The sequence below is a fragment of the Panthera leo genome, chromosome D1 (assembly GCF_018350215.1).
Source record: "Panthera leo isolate Ple1 chromosome D1, P.leo_Ple1_pat1.1, whole genome shotgun sequence".
NCBI classification, from domain to species: Eukaryota; Metazoa; Chordata; class Mammalia; order Carnivora; family Felidae; genus Panthera; species Panthera leo.
The window spans coordinates 11,929,751-11,950,847 of record NC_056688.1 but is presented as its reverse complement, the minus strand read 5'-3'; the positions used below and the strand labels follow the sequence as shown (position 1 = coordinate 11,950,847).

At 43.4% G+C, this 21,097-nt stretch overlaps 1 protein-coding gene across 1 annotated transcript in view; it reads right to left on the bottom strand.

Moving 5' to 3' along the window:
• HTR3B (5-hydroxytryptamine receptor 3B) overlaps positions 1-21,097 on the bottom strand; it is a 37,811-nt gene that overhangs the window by 4,939 nt on the left and 11,775 nt on the right. The window contains 9 exon segments of the mRNA XM_042903982.1: positions 214-380; positions 473-749; positions 1,987-2,169; positions 2,329-2,539; positions 10,687-10,844; positions 11,622-11,682; positions 11,684-11,792; positions 12,220-12,329; positions 12,884-12,928. Coding sequence (XP_042759916.1) covers positions 514-749; positions 1,987-2,169; positions 2,329-2,539; positions 10,687-10,844; positions 11,622-11,682; positions 11,684-11,792; positions 12,220-12,329; positions 12,884-12,928 — 1,113 coding nt within the window. The 3' untranslated portion in view covers positions 214-380; positions 473-513.

Genomic DNA, 21,097 nt, shown 5'->3' with positions numbered 1-21,097 from the left:
CGGGAATCATTCCAGTGAAGAATGATCTGTGACTGACTTATTCTGTGTTCTGTCACGTCCTAACATAACGCTTAGGACTTAACTGACACTCAGTAAAGGTTTTGAACGGCTGCCTGAGTGACTAAGATAAAACAGGGAGATGAAGGAATCTTACACTAAAAACAAAAACAAACAAACAAACAAACACCCAAAAACATACAAGTATGTATGTACCCAGAAAATTTCTGAAAGAGATGGCTAATGGTGTCACCTTTGGGGAGTGGCCCGGAATGAGAAGGCGGGCTTCCTTTTCACTGTGTACCTGGAGACGGCCAGACGTGTTCGCCATGAATGCACTAGCCCTGGGCCATTCAGTACCTCATTAGGTGTGAGTACCTGCACTGAATGAAAAGAGGCAGCAAGAGGGGAGCTTTTTAACCTGCCATGCCCCCCTCCAACCTCCCCACAAAACTTTACAGCCTTCCCCAAGTACCGAGAAAGCGAATGTTTGGTGAGACCAACAGCCTCCAGTCTTCACAAGCTGCTCCCCAGCGCCCAGAGGGAGCACAGGCTCACGGCATAGAGCCCCAGCACGACGAGGCACGCTTTAAAGAGCAGTCGGTCAAAACGTTCCAGGAAGGCCAGCCACTTAACCTCTTGTCGGTCCTCCTGGTCCCAGGTTTGGAAGTAGGTGCTGATGGACTTAAGCTGGAACGAGACTTCCTTCAGGGTCTCTGACTGGGCCTGGTGTTCTCGACAGACCGAGGGCTCTGCATGAGAGGGGAGAATGGGCTTCCGTGGCCCCTGGACTTCCCACTGGAGCTGACGGCCTCATACTACAAGGAAGGTCTGTAGGGGGTACAGGGCAGTGTATTGGGTTGGGGACTCTCTCCTGCCTGCTCAGGGCAGGTGAGGCTGTGCCGAAAGAAGCCCTGGAGAACACGGCAGAGCTGTGTTGTGAGGAAGGCTATCTAGGCTGGATCCACCCAGGAGGTTTCCTGAGAGAGGGAGGGGCCAGCCCCACTGACTCAGTTGGAGTTTTAGAGGCTGGGATGATTCTTTTTTGTTTAATTGAGATATAATTTACATATAACATATTAGTTTCAGGTGTACAGCATAGTAATTTGAGATATTTATATCAAAATGATGACCAGAGTAAGTCTGGTTGACATCCATCACCATGCATAATCACATATTTTTTTTCTCATGATCAGAGCTTTTAGGGTATACTCTCTCTAGCAACTTTCTTTTTATTTTTTTTTAAATGTTTATTATTTTTGAGAGAGACAGAGACAGAGTGCAAGCAGGGGAGGGGCAGAGAGAGGAAGACACAGAATCCAAAGGAGGCTCCAGGCTCCAAGCTGTCAGCACAGAGCTCGACGCGGGGCTCAAACTCACAAACTGTGAGATCATGACCTGAGCTGAAGTCGGATGCTTAACCGACTGAGCCACCCAGGGGCCCCACCTAGCAATTTTCAAGCGAACAGTACAAATAGCCTCATAAGTTGGCATATCATCTTCGCATGGGGCCATGCTAACCTCTGTATTGTTCCAGTTTTAGTATATGTGGGGCCAAAGTGAGCCCTGAGATCATTCATACACTTTTTCAGATTAAGCGATAGGAACCCAAATACATACAAACTGTGCATGTGTGCTCTATTATTCTAGAGTCAGAGGCTCAGTCACTTTAGGTACTGGTTAAAACTGGAAAACACAAACACTTGATCTCAGCCAAAAGGCCGAGAAGCAATGGAAAACACAAAAAAAACAAGGAAAGCCAAATGAGGGCCTGACCTCTAAGCTAAAAGGAGGCCTTCTGGAAAGCCAGCAGGTGGTAGACAGCCTTCGATCTCCAGAGCGGTAATATCAGATGCAGCACAGAGGTTAAGAAGCAAGTGTTTCACACTTTTCACCCAGCGGGACACTGGCCTGGCGCTCCACCAACGGAAACTAGGGTGGAGAGTGATAAAGCAAGATAGGGTAGGGGCCTTGAGGCTTCTCACAAACCTGTCACCCCAGCAGGCTGGGCTTGGGGACCTCTTCTAGGCCCGTCAGCGTCAATGTCCCCTTGAAGGCATGAGAGGGGCCACTCTTGCTCACTGCTGCACTCATCATGGAGGAATGTGACCAATAGGATGGACTTAAATAAGCCGAGAACCAAGAAGGCCAGGCAAATTGTGAAGAAGACTCCTGGTGGAAGGAACCAAATGAGGTGTCATCAGCTAGAGTCTCTGGAGCCTCTCCCTCCCCCGCCCCCCCCCCCCCCCCCCCCCCCCGTCTGAAATGCAGCATCTCATCTCTGATGGGAGTCCCGTAACATGGAGGTCTGGTGTCCCCAAAGCTGCTTACCAATCAGAGGGGTGCTCGCTGCGCTCCTTGGCATCTCATCAGACATGTTGACCCTGAAGACGGTGTAGCCCACCAGCACGTTGGTCTTGAACACAATCCTGGCTCGGCAGGTGGGTGGTAGGTAAAAGCCTCCCAGATCCATGAGCACGAGGAAGATGCTGGGAATCAGCAGGCTCATGACGTAGAACAGTGGGCACCTGCGAATCACCACCTGGCCGGGTCCATGGAGTCTACTGAAGACAGGGTATGAGCTGATGGACTAATGTTTGGCCAAACCCACGGCCAAGAGATCCCCGAAGTCCCAACAGTTCTACATAATGTGAAATCACTATGTAGTTTCGAGAACGGAGATTATTTTGTGTTTTGGAAAATAGAAAAAAAAAAACCTTTAAGCTTTTATGTAGAACTAGTATTAATATTACTAATAATTATAAGAAGAAGCCTCTATTTATTTACCACTTGCTGTATGCCAGGCACTTGGCTGTGTTTCCTATGCTCTTATTCAAACCCTCACACCAACACTAAAGGCTGGGTATTATCGTCTCCAGACAAAGAAACCGAGGTACACAGACATTAAATTTCTTTTTCAAACTCACACAGCTGGTGAGTGAGAAGCTGTTTTAAATTGAGGTCTTACACCAACATTTTTCTTCGGACAGTGTGTAGGCAACATCTTGTACTATTTTTGGTTTAGCCCGTCTTCCTATGTGGAACGTGAGTACCTTAGCACCTGTGTATGTGTCAGAGTCTGGGCAGGAACAAATAGCACCACTGGGAAATCTGTGGAGCTCTTGGCAAGGAGACCGTTTACAAGGAGCAGGGCAGAGGGAAACCACAAGAAGGGGGGCAGTGCCCCAGATACTTGGGAGGACTGGGTGAGCTGCTTCTGTCCTTAGTCCTGAAGGGGGCAAGGGCTGAGAACGTGAGCAGAATCTGAGAGAAAGCTGGGTGGAGAAGGCCACCAAGCAGGAGCTGTGGCTTCCCCTTAGGGGCACAGCCAGCCTCGTGGTAACTGACTCCACCGGGAGAAAAATGGAGTGCTCATCTGCACCCTCCTCACTCTCCCCTTCTCTCCAATCTCCTGCCACTCCATCCCCTCTTCCTATTGGTCAGAGAGACTGTGGTTCGTCTCCAGGGGCACAGAGCAGGAGGAGAAGGGGCAAAGTGGGTCTAAGTTGGGGGGATAACTGAAGACACCCCGCAGGATGGCTGAGCATCCGGAGCTCCTGCCGGGGCTCTGTAGCTGGGAATTTGAGACTCAGAAAGTTGTTCTGTCATTGCCATTTTCGTAGACCTCGCTTCTCTGGGGGCGGTGACAGGAAGTGTCTTTAATAAACACAAACTATTTCCATCAGGGAACGATAGGACTGCTTTCTGTGACCCTTTGGGGGCAAAAGCAGCAACTTTTAAGACATTCCTCATGGGGCCAAAGATAATACCTATCTTACGATGGGTATTCAATCAGTTTGCCAAACAAATGCACGTTCTGAGCTCTTTGCTGTTGGATTTGGAGGAGGGGGGTGGCATGGGAATGATACCTGAAAGCCAAGGCAGAGGCCGCGAATGGAGGAGATGGAGGTGGGGAAGAGCTTGGCTGGGGGAGACCAGATACCTACCACCTTGCAGGAGATAACAGGGGTCCCCCAGCGTTTGGGTCTGGGAGCATATCCCGACTCAGTGGAGGTTGGCAGGCCAGAGCCATTTGGAGGATTGCAGTCTGGCTGTTGTCTTTCACATGAAGTATAATGGGCTGCAGATATCTAAATGAGAGCCACACTCATGCTTTGTAATGATATGGTTAAAACACATTTCTATCAAAGCACAGTCTACAAGAAAAACCACAACAAAATGAACTGTCACCAACCTGTGTGTCTCCAGCTCTCTTGGTCATGCTGTGACATGACCCACCAGGCAGTGGTTAGCTGGGGGCCGTAGGAAGGGAGCCACAGAAAGGGAGCCACGTGGTCAGAGTCCACAGGGGTCTTGTGTTGTGTGCCTGACCTAGGCTATGTGGGGTGGTGGGGGGCAACCAAGCCTGTTGTCTCTAGAGGGTAGAAGTGGGAAGACCACCTCCACCCCCCAGACCTCATGGCAGATATGACATGAACAGTAAGTGTAAGAACCCTGCCCTAAAGGAAGTACAAGCAGGCAGCTGCCTAAGCAGGAAGAGCCTAGGCTTAGAGTCAAGGGAATAGAGTTGCAGAGTCCCTGGATTCTAAGTGCCTACATGTCCTAGTTTAAGTGCTCCCAGGTGCATGCCTTGATTTTCTTTTCTTTTTTTTTTAATGTTTGTTTATTTTGAGAGAGAAGGGGAGGGGAGGGATAAAGAGAGAGGAGAGAGAATCCCAAGCAGGCTCTGTGCTGCCAGCACAGACTCTGAGGCAGGATTTAAACCGACATACTGTGAGATCATGACCTGAGCCGAAATCAAGAGTCTGATGCTTAACCGACTCAGCCACCCAGGTGCCTGCCCCCTGATTTTTCTTTTTTTAAAATGCACTTCACTTTTGCTTGCTGAACATGTTGGGTACATTTGAGATTGGCTGTTGTCTCTTTAAATAAAGCCCCCGTGTAAATAACACATGCTGAGATGGTTCCTCTCCACCCAGAGGCTGGTGCAGAGAGTGAACATAAATCTGGGCCAGAACCAAAGACGGCTCCTCAGTTTTGTCAGAACACGTGTCCCCCACGGTGCCAGGGGAGAGGTGTGGCAGGGGCCAAGAGGCTGCGAGGTAGGCGGGCTTCATGGGCATGAGGCTTGGGAAACTTCCCGGGTCCTGGCACTTACAAGGGCTTGTTTGGTTTCAGGCTCTGCTGGTGCCATTTTGAAACTCATAATTTATGAACAGGGGTCCCACATTTTCCCTTTGCACCGGACCCCACCAAGTATGTAGCCAGTCCTGTCAGGAGAATATTTGTCACTGGATAGTGCCAGCAGCCGGAAGTGCAAGGGAAACATGGTGGCTACAAGGCAGACAATTAGCTGTCCTGTAACTTAAAGCAGAAATCCTGCCACCTATGTTTGGCTTATAACACTATAAAGCTACATAGGCCCTGTCTTTGGTTTTCTTCAAGAACAAAGGGCCTTCCTTTTTCTTCAGGTTGATTTAGGAGCATGTACTTATGGACTAATTTTCTCTGCAAGTCCAGTGCAGCCTAAAGAAATTCTAATTTTATCACAGTTTTCAGAAATGGTTTGTTTTCATGATCTCATTTGATCTTCAAATCTCTTTACTCTCTTGTTGAAGGAACATTAACTGACCATAAACACAGTGTCAGGCACTTTTTTTAAATATTGGAATTAGAAGAGTTAATAGGACAGGCTTCTGTCCATCCCAGGGGATCAGCAACCAGGCTCTGAAGATGGAAAGGGAATTTGCCCCAGAATGGACCATATCCAGAGTCTGTACCTGATTTAGACGATGTGATTTGGGACTTTCTGAGTTTATATTTAGATGTTATTTTGGTCTCAGAGTTGATGCTGAAATGGGGTAAGACATTTAGGGATGTTGGGAGAGGGTGGGTATTTTGCATAGGTGATGGACATGAATTTGGGGGAGCCAGAGAGGGCAGTGGACTGTCCAGGTTGAATAATGGCCCCAAGAATTAATGTCCTTCTTGGAAGGTAAGAATGTGACCTTATTTGGAAATGGGATCACCGCACATATAATTAGTTAAGATGAGGGCTGACTGCAGTGGGGTGGGCCAACACAACTGGGGTCCTTATGAGAAGAAGAGAGACGCACAAAGGAGAATGCCACATGAGGGTGGAGGCAGATCCTGGACTGATATACCTACAAGCCCAGGGTTGCTGTCAGCCACCAAAAGCTAAGAGAGAGGCACGGAACAGATTGTTTCTGGAGCTCCCAGAAGGAAGTAATCATGCTCACACCCTGATTTCCAGCCTCCAGAGCTGAGAGAATGAATTTCTGTTGTTTTAAGCCACCTGGTTTGTGGTACTTTGTTATGGAAGCCCTAGGAAACGAGCACAGGTGACTTGCCCAGTAACACACAGTTGGATGAACACCAAAGAATGGACTAGAATAGACCATGTCAAGCCGAGTTGCGTGTCAGCATCAAAGAGGATTAGCACATAGTCTCTGGAGTCAGACTGACTGGGGGCTCAAGGTCAGGCTCCACAGTTACCCTGTAACCTTGGGCAAGTTACTTAAACTTGGGCAAGTTAACTTCTCTGTACCCCGATCCATCCATTTGTAAAAATGCAGATACTCAGAGTACCCATCTCATAGAGATGTGAGGATTACATGTGCAAACTTAAAATGGTGCCCAGGGTCAAGTAAATGCTGGGTTTTGTGGTCCCTGTCACAATGTCTCCCTGGGCAACATCTCAGGCCCATGATGGATAGCAGAAGCCCCGCTCTACCCATGCTTGTGTCCTCAGTGGGGCCACTGAGCCTGGCACATGACAAGGGCTCAAGAGATGTTCGTTGCGTTGTACTGGAGTCTTATTAGTAATGTTACTTTTAGTTCCAAGAAGGTGGGAGCGTGGAGTTAGCCCAGATGGGGCCTCTCCTATTGAGATCCATCCCCTGAGGGCTACCTCTCTGCAGGTCATTCCAGAGACAGTAAGGGACTCCAGCTGATGGCTGATGCTAGGGGGGGAAGGGATGTCACCAGCTCAGTGAGACCACTCTCCGTGGAACTGCCCCTACCTAGAGCCCATCATTTCTAACGGACTAAAGGAGCTGGTGCCTTTAAATTCCACAGAAAGGGAAGAAAAAGCACTTTAGTTTCAGTCCGTGTTCTCCATTAGACACCCTTCAGGTGTTAGCAATATTATGCCACAATTTCATTATCCATTAAAGCCAGGTAATAATAAGTACACAAAGGTATTTGGAGCCTATTGATGTTAATGAAAGAGATCAATCTAATTCAGAATGTGTGTGTGGAGAGCTCCTTGGAGATGGAATAGGCCCCAAGGTTAGCCTCTAATTGCCTCCTTGATGGTAGACCCCACCAGTACTCAATTTTGCATGACCGTCTTTATGACATAGTTGGAATTTTTGACGCCCAGACTCACGCTTCATACAGAAGCCCATTTTCCTCCTCTCCCAAGCCCCTCCCACCATTCCCAATTCAGAAAGAATGGGAAAGTTGCTGCCATTTAAGTAAGATCTCTGCATAGGAGCGAGAGCTTCCGGACTCGGAGTTGGATCTGGACCATGGGTCAGGCTGGGTTAGCACAAAGTCCATGATGTCAGGGTGCTTGAATGACCCTGGAATGATTTCTAGGGCTCTAAATTCTCATTCTCTCACTCTCCCTCCCGATCTGGTGGAGCTCAGAAGGAACTTCTCTCAAGTTCATGAGCTGCACTCAATGGATATCTCAACAAAACTACTCTAACCTAATCTATAAAGGAAAACTATGCCAGAAAAAGAGGAAAAGATGGGGCACCTTGCTTTCTCAATTGCCCCTCTGCATTTTTCCAGGGGTGCCCGGGAAGGCTCCCAGCCCTGCCTGCACGAACATCTCACTCATTGTGAGGATATGTGCGTGTTGGGCTCACTTTAGTTCTTCCAACAGCTGTCCACCCTTTTCCATCCAAAATGAATTCTCACATTTTATTCCTACCTCCTCCCACTTCCACCCTCGTTTTGTTTTTTTTTTTTTTTTTTAAACAACAAAAAAACAAAAAGCTGCCATGTAGACATGGAATGATCACCCTTCTGTTTCTGGAAGCATTATGTCTGATAATGTATTGGAGGGAATCTTCCCCCCTATGGCTGTTGGAGCAGGTGCCAGGCTGCACACAGACCTCCTTGCAGGCAAAAGGTGCCCATGCTCTGAGCCCCCTGTGGAATGTAGCCTGACTCCAATGTGTTAGCAGTGCCCTCTGATAAACAAAACGTGTTCTAGAGCCAGCAGATATGACTGCACATTAGCTCGAGCTAACCACGAATCCTGAGCACTTGATTTAGTAGTAATGGCAGCAATGTACATCAGGCCCAGAGGGGCAAGATATTTAGATCATCTTTCCTCCTGTCTGCCCCACTTGTCTCCACCCCCACACTGGGCAGCCTGGACAGGGACACTGCAGGTGATTAGATCAGGAGGAAGATGGCCCTTTGCTGTCAGGACCCTGGCAGACCAGTGCTGGCAGAGAACCGGGCTCTCAATTTCACATGATTGCCCAAAGGCTACCGAAGGTCACCAGGATGCCTCAGTTGTTAACTTCAGAGCAGGATGACTGGTATGGAGTAAGAGATCATGAGCCCATCAGGGCACATAGCAGGTGTGCGGAGGCATGGGGGCTGAGAGAGGCCAAGGGAGACAAGAGACCTAGGATAGCCACTGAATCTACTTTAAGTCTTTCCAAAGTTGTATAACTGCTTCTGGGCGTGGCTCCCTGTCTATGAAACATGATCTGTGACTACTCAGGGTTCTCTCCCTACTCTGTTCCAGAGGGCGAGGGTGGAAAGCAGCCCCCAGGGCAAAGAGATGCAGGGAACAGCTCCAAAAGCATACAGTGCTATCGATGCCCACCTCTGGCATACCTCAATGTAAACACTGTAAATGCAGAGGAAGCATGGCGGTGAACAGGGCAAAGGGATGGGATCACTGTTCCCGAGACACAGGGAAGCTTCTCCTTCCGTAAGCACTGTTTTACGCCTCTGTCCATCATATTTAAAAATGGACCTACTACACAGAAAGCCTTTCGCCACGACTGGGAAGACAAATTAATATTCAGGGTAAAGGGTGACGTGTAACTACAAATAATGGCTGCTTTATGGAAAGAGTATGAGTGTATGTGTGTGTGAGTGTGTGCGTGCGCACTCCTGTTTATCGGCCCTGCCTCTTGCCTTTGTTTGTCTCCTTCGTGCAGTGTAGGTAATGGTGTGTGCAGCGTTCTCCGGAGCGCTTGGTAGGTGACTGTGTTCCACCTCGCACGGGCTCCTCCCTCACATTTCCCTTTAATGCTCGCCATTATTCGGGCTGCATTAATAATGTTTGTGGGCTGATATCTTTAAAATTAATGAGGTGTTTACTCTTAGCCAAGAAACTCATTGAAATTAAAAAAGCTTTCTTTGTTCCCCTCCCTTTCTCTCACTTAAAAAAAAAAAAAAAAAAAAAAAAAAGTGGACAAATAAGCCACGACGCTAGCTTTGCTAAAAACCAAGCAGAACAGGCAAACACCCAGACTCCACCACCAGGAAAGTATGAGTTGTGATGAGTTAGTTATACATTAGTCACGTTCAAGCCACAGCTATTTCTAGGAGGCCCTGATTTAACCAGAGCTTTGCTGGAAAGCTGCATGGAACATCTTTTGACCAATGGAGGGGCATCTGTGCCCTCAATAATAGCTTATTTTGATACCACCCCCTCTTAGCGTATGATTATCCAGCATAACCATAGCACCTAGGCTAGTCTGAATTTTCCTTCTTATCCAAAAGGATTGTTTCCAAGAGAATTCATGTCGTGTGTCATCCTGACCTGTCTGTAGTCTCTATTTGTCAATCACAGACATTACCTGGCATGAAGAACTCCTCCCCACCCAGCTATCAACACTATTAGCTGACTTTGCGCAGAAAAGCAGAAATGAATACTGACTGTGGATCTACCAGTTGCATGAACTTGCTACAAACCACTTATCAGGACAGTTTGCCAGAAGGGCCAGGGAAGGGAGAATGGCTGCTTCTGGAGTGCAAAACAGCAGTTTTGCTGTCCTGCACCCCACCCCTCAGGCCCCTGCTGAACAAACTGCCCCATGACAATGCAGCCAAGAGCATCCTGGTGGTGCTTCCGAGAAGCTTGGGTTCTCATCGAATCCCTTCAGAGCAGCTGTTCTCTCTGATCCAGAAACCACCAGGAGTCTCTGAGGATCCTGTAGGTGATTTGTTAGCTAATTGCTCAAGATAGTCAAATTAATAATGATAGCTTTATGCATTTGTTTCTGGAATTAATTAATAATTTACTCAGTTAAAAACAGGACAGTAACGTTAAAGAGACGCTCTTCTCCCACTCTGTTGCTGTTGCTGTATGTGGGTTTTCTTTCTTTTCTTTTTTTTGTTTCCCCCTCCTCTCAGCAGCAATTGGGAGTGGGGATGTTAGTATGCACCGAGAGGCTTGAGGATGCCTGCTAAGGTGGGTGGTTCAGGTGCCTGAAACCATTCTCTTTTTACTCACATATGGAATCCTTACAGTAGGAGTCCAGGATCTGGGACTGAATCTCTGGTCTGTGAAATGCTGTAATGCAAGGGGTGTCCAGAGCCACCTGAATCATCAGTTTTTGGATGATGATAATGAATGAGAATACACGACAGAGCAGAGATCCTTGAGCCCAGCAGAGAAGGCTTGCGACTGCAGAGAAGTAGGCAACAGGAACAGGAAGGACCTACGTTAAAATGAATCTGTGCAAAATCTCCAGTGTTGCTCTGCAGGATGTTGTATGTTGAGGACACAGAAAGAAGCTCCCACTCACTGTCCTTCAAAAATTCCTTTTTGTCAGGCTTAATGTCTTCTCTGCTCCTCAGGAAGGCCAGGTCTACATCTTCCACTGAAAACAAGAGAAACAATGGACTTCCCCACACACAGAGGCCCCAATAACCACCCGCTTTTCCAACTCCCAACTCAAATTATTCCTTTCACTCTTGCCCCCACATGTACATTCTTACTGAGATGGGGCTCAGTATAACCATTTTGAATTAGGGATAGGGATGTGGAATAGAGTCTCCCTCTCAGTGAAAAAAACAAACAAACAACCAACTGTGAATTTATAGTTTGTACTCCATTATCCATAGAATGATGGACCTGGTCCTACCACTTCTTTTTTTTTTTTTTCAACGTTTTTTTTTGTTTTTTTTTAATTTTTGGGACAGAGAGAGACAGAGCATGAACGGGGGAGGGGCAGAGAGAGAGGGAGACACAGAATCTGAAACAGGCTCCGGGCTCCGAGCTGTCAGCACAGAGCCTGACGCGGGGCTCGAACTCACGGACCGCGAGATCGTGACCTGGCTGAAGTCGGATGCTTAACCGACTGCGCCACCCAGACGCCACTGGTCCTACCACTTCTATAACCTTCTCAGTGGCAGAGGAGGCCTAATAGTGTATTCCCAAACCTAGAGCAGCAGTGAGCAATATATCTGGGCACAACACTGTACTCAGTCCAAATTACAATGGTAGCCAAATAGCTGTAAGAAAAGATTTCGATTTGTAAAAACTATGTGCAAGAACAAAATAAACCTCACAGACAGCATGATACAATTTCACCCAAGTGCGCCAACCCAGCACAAGAGTGTTTTCCCATTGGCACACTATGCCACTCACGGTTTACCCGTGTGCAGGATGCTACTGAAAGTTAGGCTGCAGTTCTGCATATCAAATGGAAAAGCGTTATGTCTCTAAATTGCATGTGGAAACCACCTGGATAGGCTTAGCGTTCTTAATGGTCCCAGATGAGTTCACATAGACATAGGGGAGGCCGGGTGATCATTCAATGTCCACACTATATGAAACACAAGAAGACCTCGCTGTTACAGAGAAGGCCTTAGTCATTTCAATACATGAACAGAACTGATTATGCGATGGTAGTGGCTGTGACACTCAGGATTAGTCTAGAAGTGCAACGACAGAATCACATTTCCCATGACGTCATTTACCCTGGCAAAGATGGATTCAGTAATGACAGCCTCAAAAGATAATTCACTTGCTACTTTTGCAACGGACATAACCCATGAGTAACCTCAAGCATTTGTAATTAAATCTGTATCTTAAATGATGTCAACTCATGGTACTTCTACCTGGAATATTCCCAACACTATGATCCTCTTTAGGTTAAGAAACAAAAGACAGCAACAGTGACTGAAAGTGACAACTGGCATAAGTAGTCCAAGCAGTTTAAGCCCCATAGAAATACACCCCAGCACACTTACAACTCACTGATGATGATATCAGGGGCCCAGATGGCGTTTAGAGGTAGAGAGATCTCCCTAATCCCATTAAACATGGTGGGGCTCCAGGATAAAAATTCGTCATCCCAAACCTGTTAGGAGAAGCTAGAAAAGAAATGTATCAAAAAGGGGCAATGCTAATCTCCCCAAAGAACTGAAGAGCGATTTGGATGAATAACCCAACTGATCTGCTTGCTGGTACTGTTAAGGGAGAGGACTTCCCTGCTAACCCCTAAAGATGGTGCCCCAACCAGAAACCATGGCCATATATCTTACACAGATTCTAATAAATTAGATCTGCTGCAGGTCTAAGAAACTAAATTGCAAACACAAAGAAAATATCTATTCCTTAGAATAATTATATTTTGCAACAGATTTAATTTTTTTTTAATGTTTATTTATTCTTGAGAGAGAGAGAGATAGAGACAGAGTGCTAGTGGGGAAGGAGCAGAGAGAGGAGACACAGAATGAGGAGCAGGAGCAGGCTCCAGGCTCTGAGCTCTCAGCAGAGAGCCCGATGCAGGGTTCGAATTCATGAACCACGAGATATGACCTGAGCCAAAGTCGGACGCTTAACTGGCTGAGCCACCCAGGCACCACTATAAAAATCAGAAATCCAGCATGCATGGAAGGAAACAGCACTTACCTCATAGTACCATATACTGGTCTTTAATTTTTGATTCTGTGCATCCTGCAAAGCAAAAAGAAAATCTGTACCAAATCTCAGAATGTCAATAAATCAAAGCCCAATTCAACAGCATAATAATTCAGAGAAAGAAAACCAAATCTAACTGAAAATGCTGATTTTAAAAGCACTGCCTTGGGGCGCCTGGGTGGCGCAGTCGGTTAAGCGTCCGACTTCAGCCAGGTCACGATCTCGTGGTCCGTGAGTTCGAGCCCCGCGTCAGGCTCTGGGCTGACGGCTCGGAGCCTGGAGCCTGTTTCCGATTCTGTGTCTCCCTCTCTCTCTGCCCCTCCCCCGTTCATGCTCTGTCTCTCTCTGTCCCAAAAATAAATAAAAAACGTTGAAAAAAAAAAATTAAAAAAAAAAAAAAAAAAAAAAAGCACTGCCTTGACTCTTCAAATCTAACTATTCTCAGCTCCTAGTTATTACATGTGCCTGTCACTGTGAACTTGACTATAGCATCCATGACAAAATGGCACGAGGACTACACCGACATCTTGAATGATTTTCTAATCCCTTTCCCACCCTAATTAGTTACTCTGCCATTAATCAAAATTAAAAATGACATGTAGTCTTAGCCAATTCTGGGTACAAAGATGAGGCCAAGCTTTTATTTATAATCAAGATATTATTCACAACATTTCAATGACTGTTAATCTCAACTGCTACTGGCAGCCATTCTTGTTAGGTTACCTTATGTTTGGATTTCTCTGGTTATCAGACTGAATGAGCTTAATGTAAATGAAGTATATTTTTGATGATATAAGTAGATGTGATTTACCCATGTCTGCAATAAGTAAGTAATTGTTTTGGAGAAGACCCTTAAGAATAACAACCAAAAAAAAAAAAAAGAAAAAGAAAAAGAAAAGAAAAGAAAAGAAAAACCACGAAACAAAAACAAAACACTCCTTACCAATTTTTTTCATATCTGTTCTAGTAATGAGCATTCTAAAACTACTATGGTCTTAGGAACTAAGAGGGATATCTCACACCATGTACAAACATTAACTCAAAATTAACATAAACCTAAACATAATGGCTAAAACCGTAAAACTCTTAGAAGCAAACATAGGAGTAAATCTTCATGACTCTGACTAAGACAATGGTCTCTTGCATATGAGGCCACAACCACAGGCAGCCAAAGGAAAAGTAAATGGGACTTCATCAAAGTGAAAAACTTTTGCGCTTTAAAGGACACCATCAAGAAGTAAAAAGACAACCCTCAGAATGGAGACGATACCTGCAGATCATATACCTGATGAGGAGTTAATATCCAGAATACGTAAAGAATTTCTACAAACCCAAACAAAACAATAACCCCATTTAAAAATGGACAAGGGATTTAAATAGACAGTTTTCCAAAGTGGATATACAAATGGCTAATAAGCACATGAAAAGAAGCTCAACATCACTGCCAAGGACCAAATTATGTCCTTCCAAAACTCATATGTGACTAAATTTGGAGACAGGACTTTTAAAAGGTAACTAAGGTTAAATGAGGGCACTATCTACTAGGATTGGTGGCTTTAGAAGAAGAGGTAGAGAGAATGATCTCTCTGTCTCCTCCATGTGGGTATGGAGAAGAAGGCAGGCATTAGCAAGCCAGGAAGAGCTCTCACCAGGAACCTAACTGGCTAGAACTTTGATCTTGGACTTCCCAGCCTCTGGAACTGTAGGAAACAGAGTTGATGGTCTTTGTTATGGCAGTCCATGCTCACCAATACAATCACTAACCGTAAGGGAAGTGCAAATCAAAACCACAGTGAAATACCGCTTCACTCTCATTAGATGGCTACTAAAACAAAACAAAATAAAACAAAAACATAAAATAAGTGTTGGTGAGGATATAAAGAAATTGACATCCTCATGCACTATTAGTGGGAATGTAAAATGGTACAGCTGCTATGGAAAACAGTGGCAGCTCCTAAAAAATTAAAAATAGAATTACCATATGGTCTAGCAATTCCATTCTTTGGTATAAATCCAAAAAGAACTGAAAGCAGAGACTCAGTTATTTGTACACCCATGTTCACAGCACCATTATTCACAGTAGCCGAGGGGTGGAAGCAACCCAAGTGTCAATCAAAGAGGAACGCATAAGCATGATATATGCATACAACGTAATATTATTCAGCTTTAAAAAGGAAGGAAATTCTGGCACATGCTACAACATGAATGAACCTTGAGGTGACACCGCTTCCTTCCAAGTTTTACCAGCTGAGAGATTCTGAAATAGATACTGTTTTTAAAGTCAGTATTATTTACATCTGACTTTCTTCCTCTGAACTGTCATACTGTAGAACTGGGCTTTGATTTACTGACATTCTAAGATCTGGGCTGTCCCCCACTAAAGCACATAAAGGCTCAGTTCTGGGTTTCGCTGCCATCACAAACAGGGGAAAAAATAACCCAAGTTCAAAATGCACTTTGTATTACTGGAAAACACAGCTTTTTCACTCTTCTTTCACAACAAATCTAGTCTTACATCTATGAAATGTCCTGACCAAGTGTTTTTTTAAATCCCCGTCTCGCCAAGTCATGAACGTATCACTAAGTCAGTTATGTGGCTGGGGAGACCAGCATTTTATCCCATCGATTCGTATTGACTGCCATATTGATGCCTCTGCTGGCCCTTCTCTTCCCACCCATTGCTCTGTCATGTTACATGTAACAAGTGTGAAGAATTTTTTTCTAATATATTAGGGGGTATCTGGGAGCATTTGTCATTCAGCCCTAAAGAACACAATGTCAAAAAGGAGTCTGAGGCTAAAACTGAAATCTTTTTTTTTTTTTTTGTCACAGGAAACAAGTTTCTCAATGCCAGCTGGTGAACATAATTGGTTCTCTGGTGGCATTATTCACAGCTCTTCCCTCTGTGTATCTCTCTCTCTCTCTCTCCCTCTCTTTTTTCTTTAGCTACCTTCCATCTTGCTTGTTAAAAGCAAAGGATATTTCAGAGAATTGGAATTCATTAGTCTTCCTAACAGAGGGAGTCTATTTAGATCTAAATTGGTGGTTAGCAAATACACAGATAATTCCCGCACATTCTTATTTATCTTTCCCAGTTCGTAAGACTATAGAAACAGATGCCTCAACGTCTGGCTGGGAGGCTCTAGTCAATGGGCTGGAAGACAAAGGTATCTGGGATTCGGAATTGACAAAACTCAATAGAAACAAATTGAAACTCTTCACTGTTGAGTAGATTATCTCTATAATCAGATTTCCCTAAGGTACTCATAATACCCAGAAATTCTAAGACAAGACTGTAGTCTTTCATATAAACAAAACAGGAGGCAAAACATAATGGAAGCGAGGTGCCACAATGAGAGCTGGGCTGAAAGCTCTTCACGCCAAACAAAAGTTGCCAGCAGCTCAGCTGCCGCCAGATGCACCCAACAAGTTATCTATTCACACTGGGGGTGTCCTTGGCTGAATCTGTGTGCCATGTCATCAAGTCCTTCCAAACAGGCCCTGCCTCCAGGATGGACTCTAGGCTTGGCCCTGCTGAATGTAATAGAGACGTTCGCAAAGCCTATTAGATGAAACCATTCATAATGACGGTACTAAAATTGGCACTTAATGTATTTTGATTAATTAACTGCTTGACAAATATCTATCCAGTATCTTTGAAGCAAGATATGCTGTGCTGCATAACATGGGAAATATGAATATGAGTAAGCAAGTCCTTCCCTCAAGAAGCTTATTAATAAATTAGGGTATGTGACATTTTAACAAATCACTATGTGTGTTAAGAAATATACAGACTTGGGGCACCTGGGTGGCTCAATCGGGTAAGCGTCCAACTTCGGCTCAGGTCATGATCCCGCGGTTCGTTGAGTCCGAGCCCCGCATTGGGCTCTGTGCTGACAGCTCAGAGCCTGGAGACTGCTTCGGATTCTGTGTCTCTGTCTCTCTCTACCCCTCCTTCACTTACGCTCTGCCTCTTTCTCAAAAATAAATAAATATTTAAAAAATTTAAAAAATATACACAGACTTCTGTGGATTTAAAGGGAGGAGATATTGCTGTCAGCTTGCAGAATTGAGGGAAATCTTTCTCAGAAGTGGAGATTTGAAGGACTAGAATATTTTACAGATGGAGAAGGAAGACAAAGCCATTTAGTGGAGGAAACAGCATACAGGCAGGAAACAACAAGGAGTTGATTTCATTGTAGTATTGAGGAGATAAGGCTAAGACAGTAGACAGGGATAAAACTAGAGGGATAGAATATAATATTTTTCCAAATTTCTAAGGAAAGTCTGTCTTATCCAGTAACAGGGGTATGTCTAATGTATTCTAGTAAAAAATTAGTATATTCCACAACAGTGGAGAAAAACATATCTTTGAAAAAGTAATGGTGTTCTCCTTAACTACCATGAGGAATCTGGTTTTATTTGCTTTTATCGGGATAGAAAGAAAGAATTAGGTAAAAAAAAAAAAATCCAATTTGATACAGTTGTTCTAAGGGAAAATATGAATATAGAACTTAACTCCTTTTCTATATTTATCTCCTAATAAGCCTCTAAAGGAAAGCCTGAGCAATTCTACTTTATCTAAATCAATATGAAATAAAAAGTGGGAGGATGTGGAGGGACCTAGAAGGCCTCTCTTACTCCCTTACTCAAGGCTGATTATACATCTGTCCCAGGGTTTCACATGACATGGTTCATCTCATGTGTCTTTACTCAATTCAAATCATGCTATTCCCACTGTACAATGTCTGGTAAACGACGCAGTCATAATAGCTCACAGACAACCAGCAAAGACTGACATTTCTTAAGTAGGTGAAAATATAGCCCCAGGAAATTAAGTCTCAAGAATTTTAGTTCAATATCCAATTACAGAGAACATTTAAGGGAGTTTTCTGTTGGAGCTTTCTGTAAGACTAGGCCTTTGGAGGAGGGGTGGATATTTCCTGGCATGTATTAAATAATATTTTCTAGGATCTTAGATCTGGTACTTTTGCTAAAACTGAGATTTGTGTGTGTGTGTATCATTTAAATGTTTCTGTTTGCAAAGAAATAATGACTGGGGATTTATCTAAGCTGGAGGAAAATTATGCTAAAATATCTTGCATCAGACAAAAAAAAATAATTTAAACCCTGTTATATTGATTATACTTTCAGTTTCAAATTATGTTTTTCATCAATTACAATGCCTAATTCTCAGTCACAAAAAAATCAGTCTATGACTCCCAGCACAGCACTAAGATATTAACATAGAAAACTACCTCTATTTAAATAAAGAGAAATAACTAAGTGATTTTAACAAAGTACATTAAAATACTAACATTGTATTGTGGGGTACATTATGTATGTAAATGTAAAGTTGAAGGCAAAAATAGTAAAAAAGTCAGTGGAGCAGGTAAATGGAATGTTACTATTGCAAGATTTGTACAATGTATGTGAAGGATAATAACATTAATTCTAAGTAAACTGTATTAAATGAATGATGGAAATGGGAATCCCTAAAAAAAGCTAAAAAAAAATGATTCAGAGGCAGGCTAAAAAGCCAATAGAAGAACTAAAATCAAATATTAAAAATATATTTTCTTTACTTAAAAGAAGGCAGGAGAGGAAGGAAAGAAGAAAGAGAACAACAAAAACAGATGGCCCAACTAGAGAACAAATAGAAAGACAGTATTGGTAAATGGATGAAATGCTTCAGTTAAAATGCACAGATAGGTCAAAAAAAGCAATGCCCTGGGGTACTACTCAGCAACAAACACAATGAACTGAAGATTATGGACAACCTGGATGAACCTGAAGGGAATTACACTGAATGAAAACCCTATCTCGAAGGGTTACATACTGTATCTTTGAATTTATATTCTTTTTTTTAAAGTTTATTTATTTTGAGAGAGAGACAGAGAAAGTGCGTGGGGGAGGGGCAAAAAGAGAGAGAGAGGGAGAGAGAGAATCCCAAGCAGGCTCCGTGCTGTGGGCCCAGAGCCTGATGGGGAGCTTGAACCCATGAACTGTGAGATCATGACCTGAGCTGAAATCAAGAGTCTGACGCCTGACCAACTAAGCCACCAAGGCTCCCCTGTGTGATATTCTTAAAGTAACATAAATACAAAGATGGAAGAGAGATTTATTGGTTGCCAGTGGTTAGGAATAGGGGGCAGGGACAGGATGTGGCTATAAAGGAGCAGAACCAGGTAGCCCCATGGTGATGACTGTGTTGCTTAATGTGTGGTAGTGGTGGTCACACAAAGTTACACACATGATAAAGTTGCATAGAAGCTCACACACACACACAGAGACAAATGAATATATGTAAAACTGGAGAAATCTGAATAAACTCTGTGGATTGAACCAATGTCAATTTCTAGTACCGATACTCTATTTGCCTAAGATGTTAACATTGGGGGATGTTGGGTAAAGGGTGCACAGAACCTCCCTATAAATTTATTTGCAACTTCCTGTAAATTTATAATTATTTCAAAATAAAAGTTGACCAAAAAAAAAAAAAAAAAAAAGCAAGACCCAACTATATGTTGTCTCCAAGAAATGACTTTGAATACAATGTCACGCGGAGAGATGGAAAATAAGAGGATGGCAAGACACACGCCATGCAAAAAGTAAGCATGAGAAAAACTTCAAGAAAAAGAGTATTACTAGATATGAAGAGGGGCATTTCATAATGATACAAGGATCTGTTCATCAGGAGGGCATGTAATTCTAAATGTATACTCACCCAACAACAGAGCAGAGAAATAAAGCACAGTTATAGTTGGGGATTTTAACACTCCTCACTATGAAATTAATAAAGCAACAAAAATTTAAAAAGTTAGAGAAGATTTTAATAATACTATCGAATACTTTTATCAAATTGATATTTATGGGATAGTAAACCCTTCTATTCAACATTGTACTGTAGGTTCGAGACAGTGCAACAGGCAATAAAAGGAAATACAGGTATAAAGAGTGGGAATAAAGAAGAAACACTGTCTTTATTCATAGACAACATGATCTTCTACATAGAAAATCTGAAAGAATCTACAAAAAAAGCCTCTAAAACTAATAAGGTATCGTAAGGCCACAGGATTCAAGGCCAATACATATAAATCAACTGTATTTTTGTATGCTAGGCAGAGATTCATTTTTAAATACCACTTATAGAATAACAAAAAATGTGAAATAGGGATACACCTTAACAATTATGTGTAAAGCACTAAAAACTACAAAATATTACGAGGAGAAATGAAAGGACTAAATAAATGGAGAGACAAAATGGGCTCACGGATTGCAAGACTATTGTTAAAGATGTTGCTTCTCCTCAAATTGACCTATAGATTTAATGCAATCTCAACAAAAATTCCAGCAGTTTTTTAAATAGAAATTGACTCTAAAGTTTGCATGAAAGTGCAAAGGACCTATAAGAGTCAAAATGATTTTCAAACAAAAGAACAAGGTTGGAAAACATGCTCTGCTTTCAAGTTTTCTGTAATGCTGCAGTACTTGAGACAGTGTACTGATAGAGGGAGAAACACTGATTAGTTGGACAGAACAGAGTCTAGAAATAGACTCAAAATATATAAAGAACTCCTGGAATTCAATAACATAAGAAGCAACACTATTTAAAACTGGGTAAAAGATCTGAGCACTTTACCAAAAGAGATATCAATTGGCAAATTAGAGCTCAAAAAGATATTCAAGGTCATTAGTCTTTACTGAAATGAAAGTTAAAAAAACACAGTGAGCTATCACCACAAATCTACCAGAATGGTTAACGTTTACAAAGATTGACAATATCAAGTGCTAGCAATCATGTGGAGGAACTGAAACTCTCACACATTGCAGGTGGAATGCAAAATGATACAGCCACTTTGGGACACAGTATGGCAGTATCTTACAAAGTTAAACACGAGCTTATCATACAACTCACAATCCTACATCTAAGTATTTATCCAAGAGAAGTGAAAACATATGCAAATGTGTATAGTGGCTTTACTCATAATTTCCCCACACTGGAAATAACCCACATGTCCAAAAACTGGTAAACAGATAAACCAACTGCAGGACACTCGCACAACAGAATGCTACTGACTCCACAGCAAAACGTGGGTGGTCTCCAAGGCAGCATGCCACATGGAAGAAGCCAAAACAAAGTGTAAAATATCATGATTCCATTTATATGGCTTTCTGGAAAGGCAAAACTGTAGTGAAAAAGGT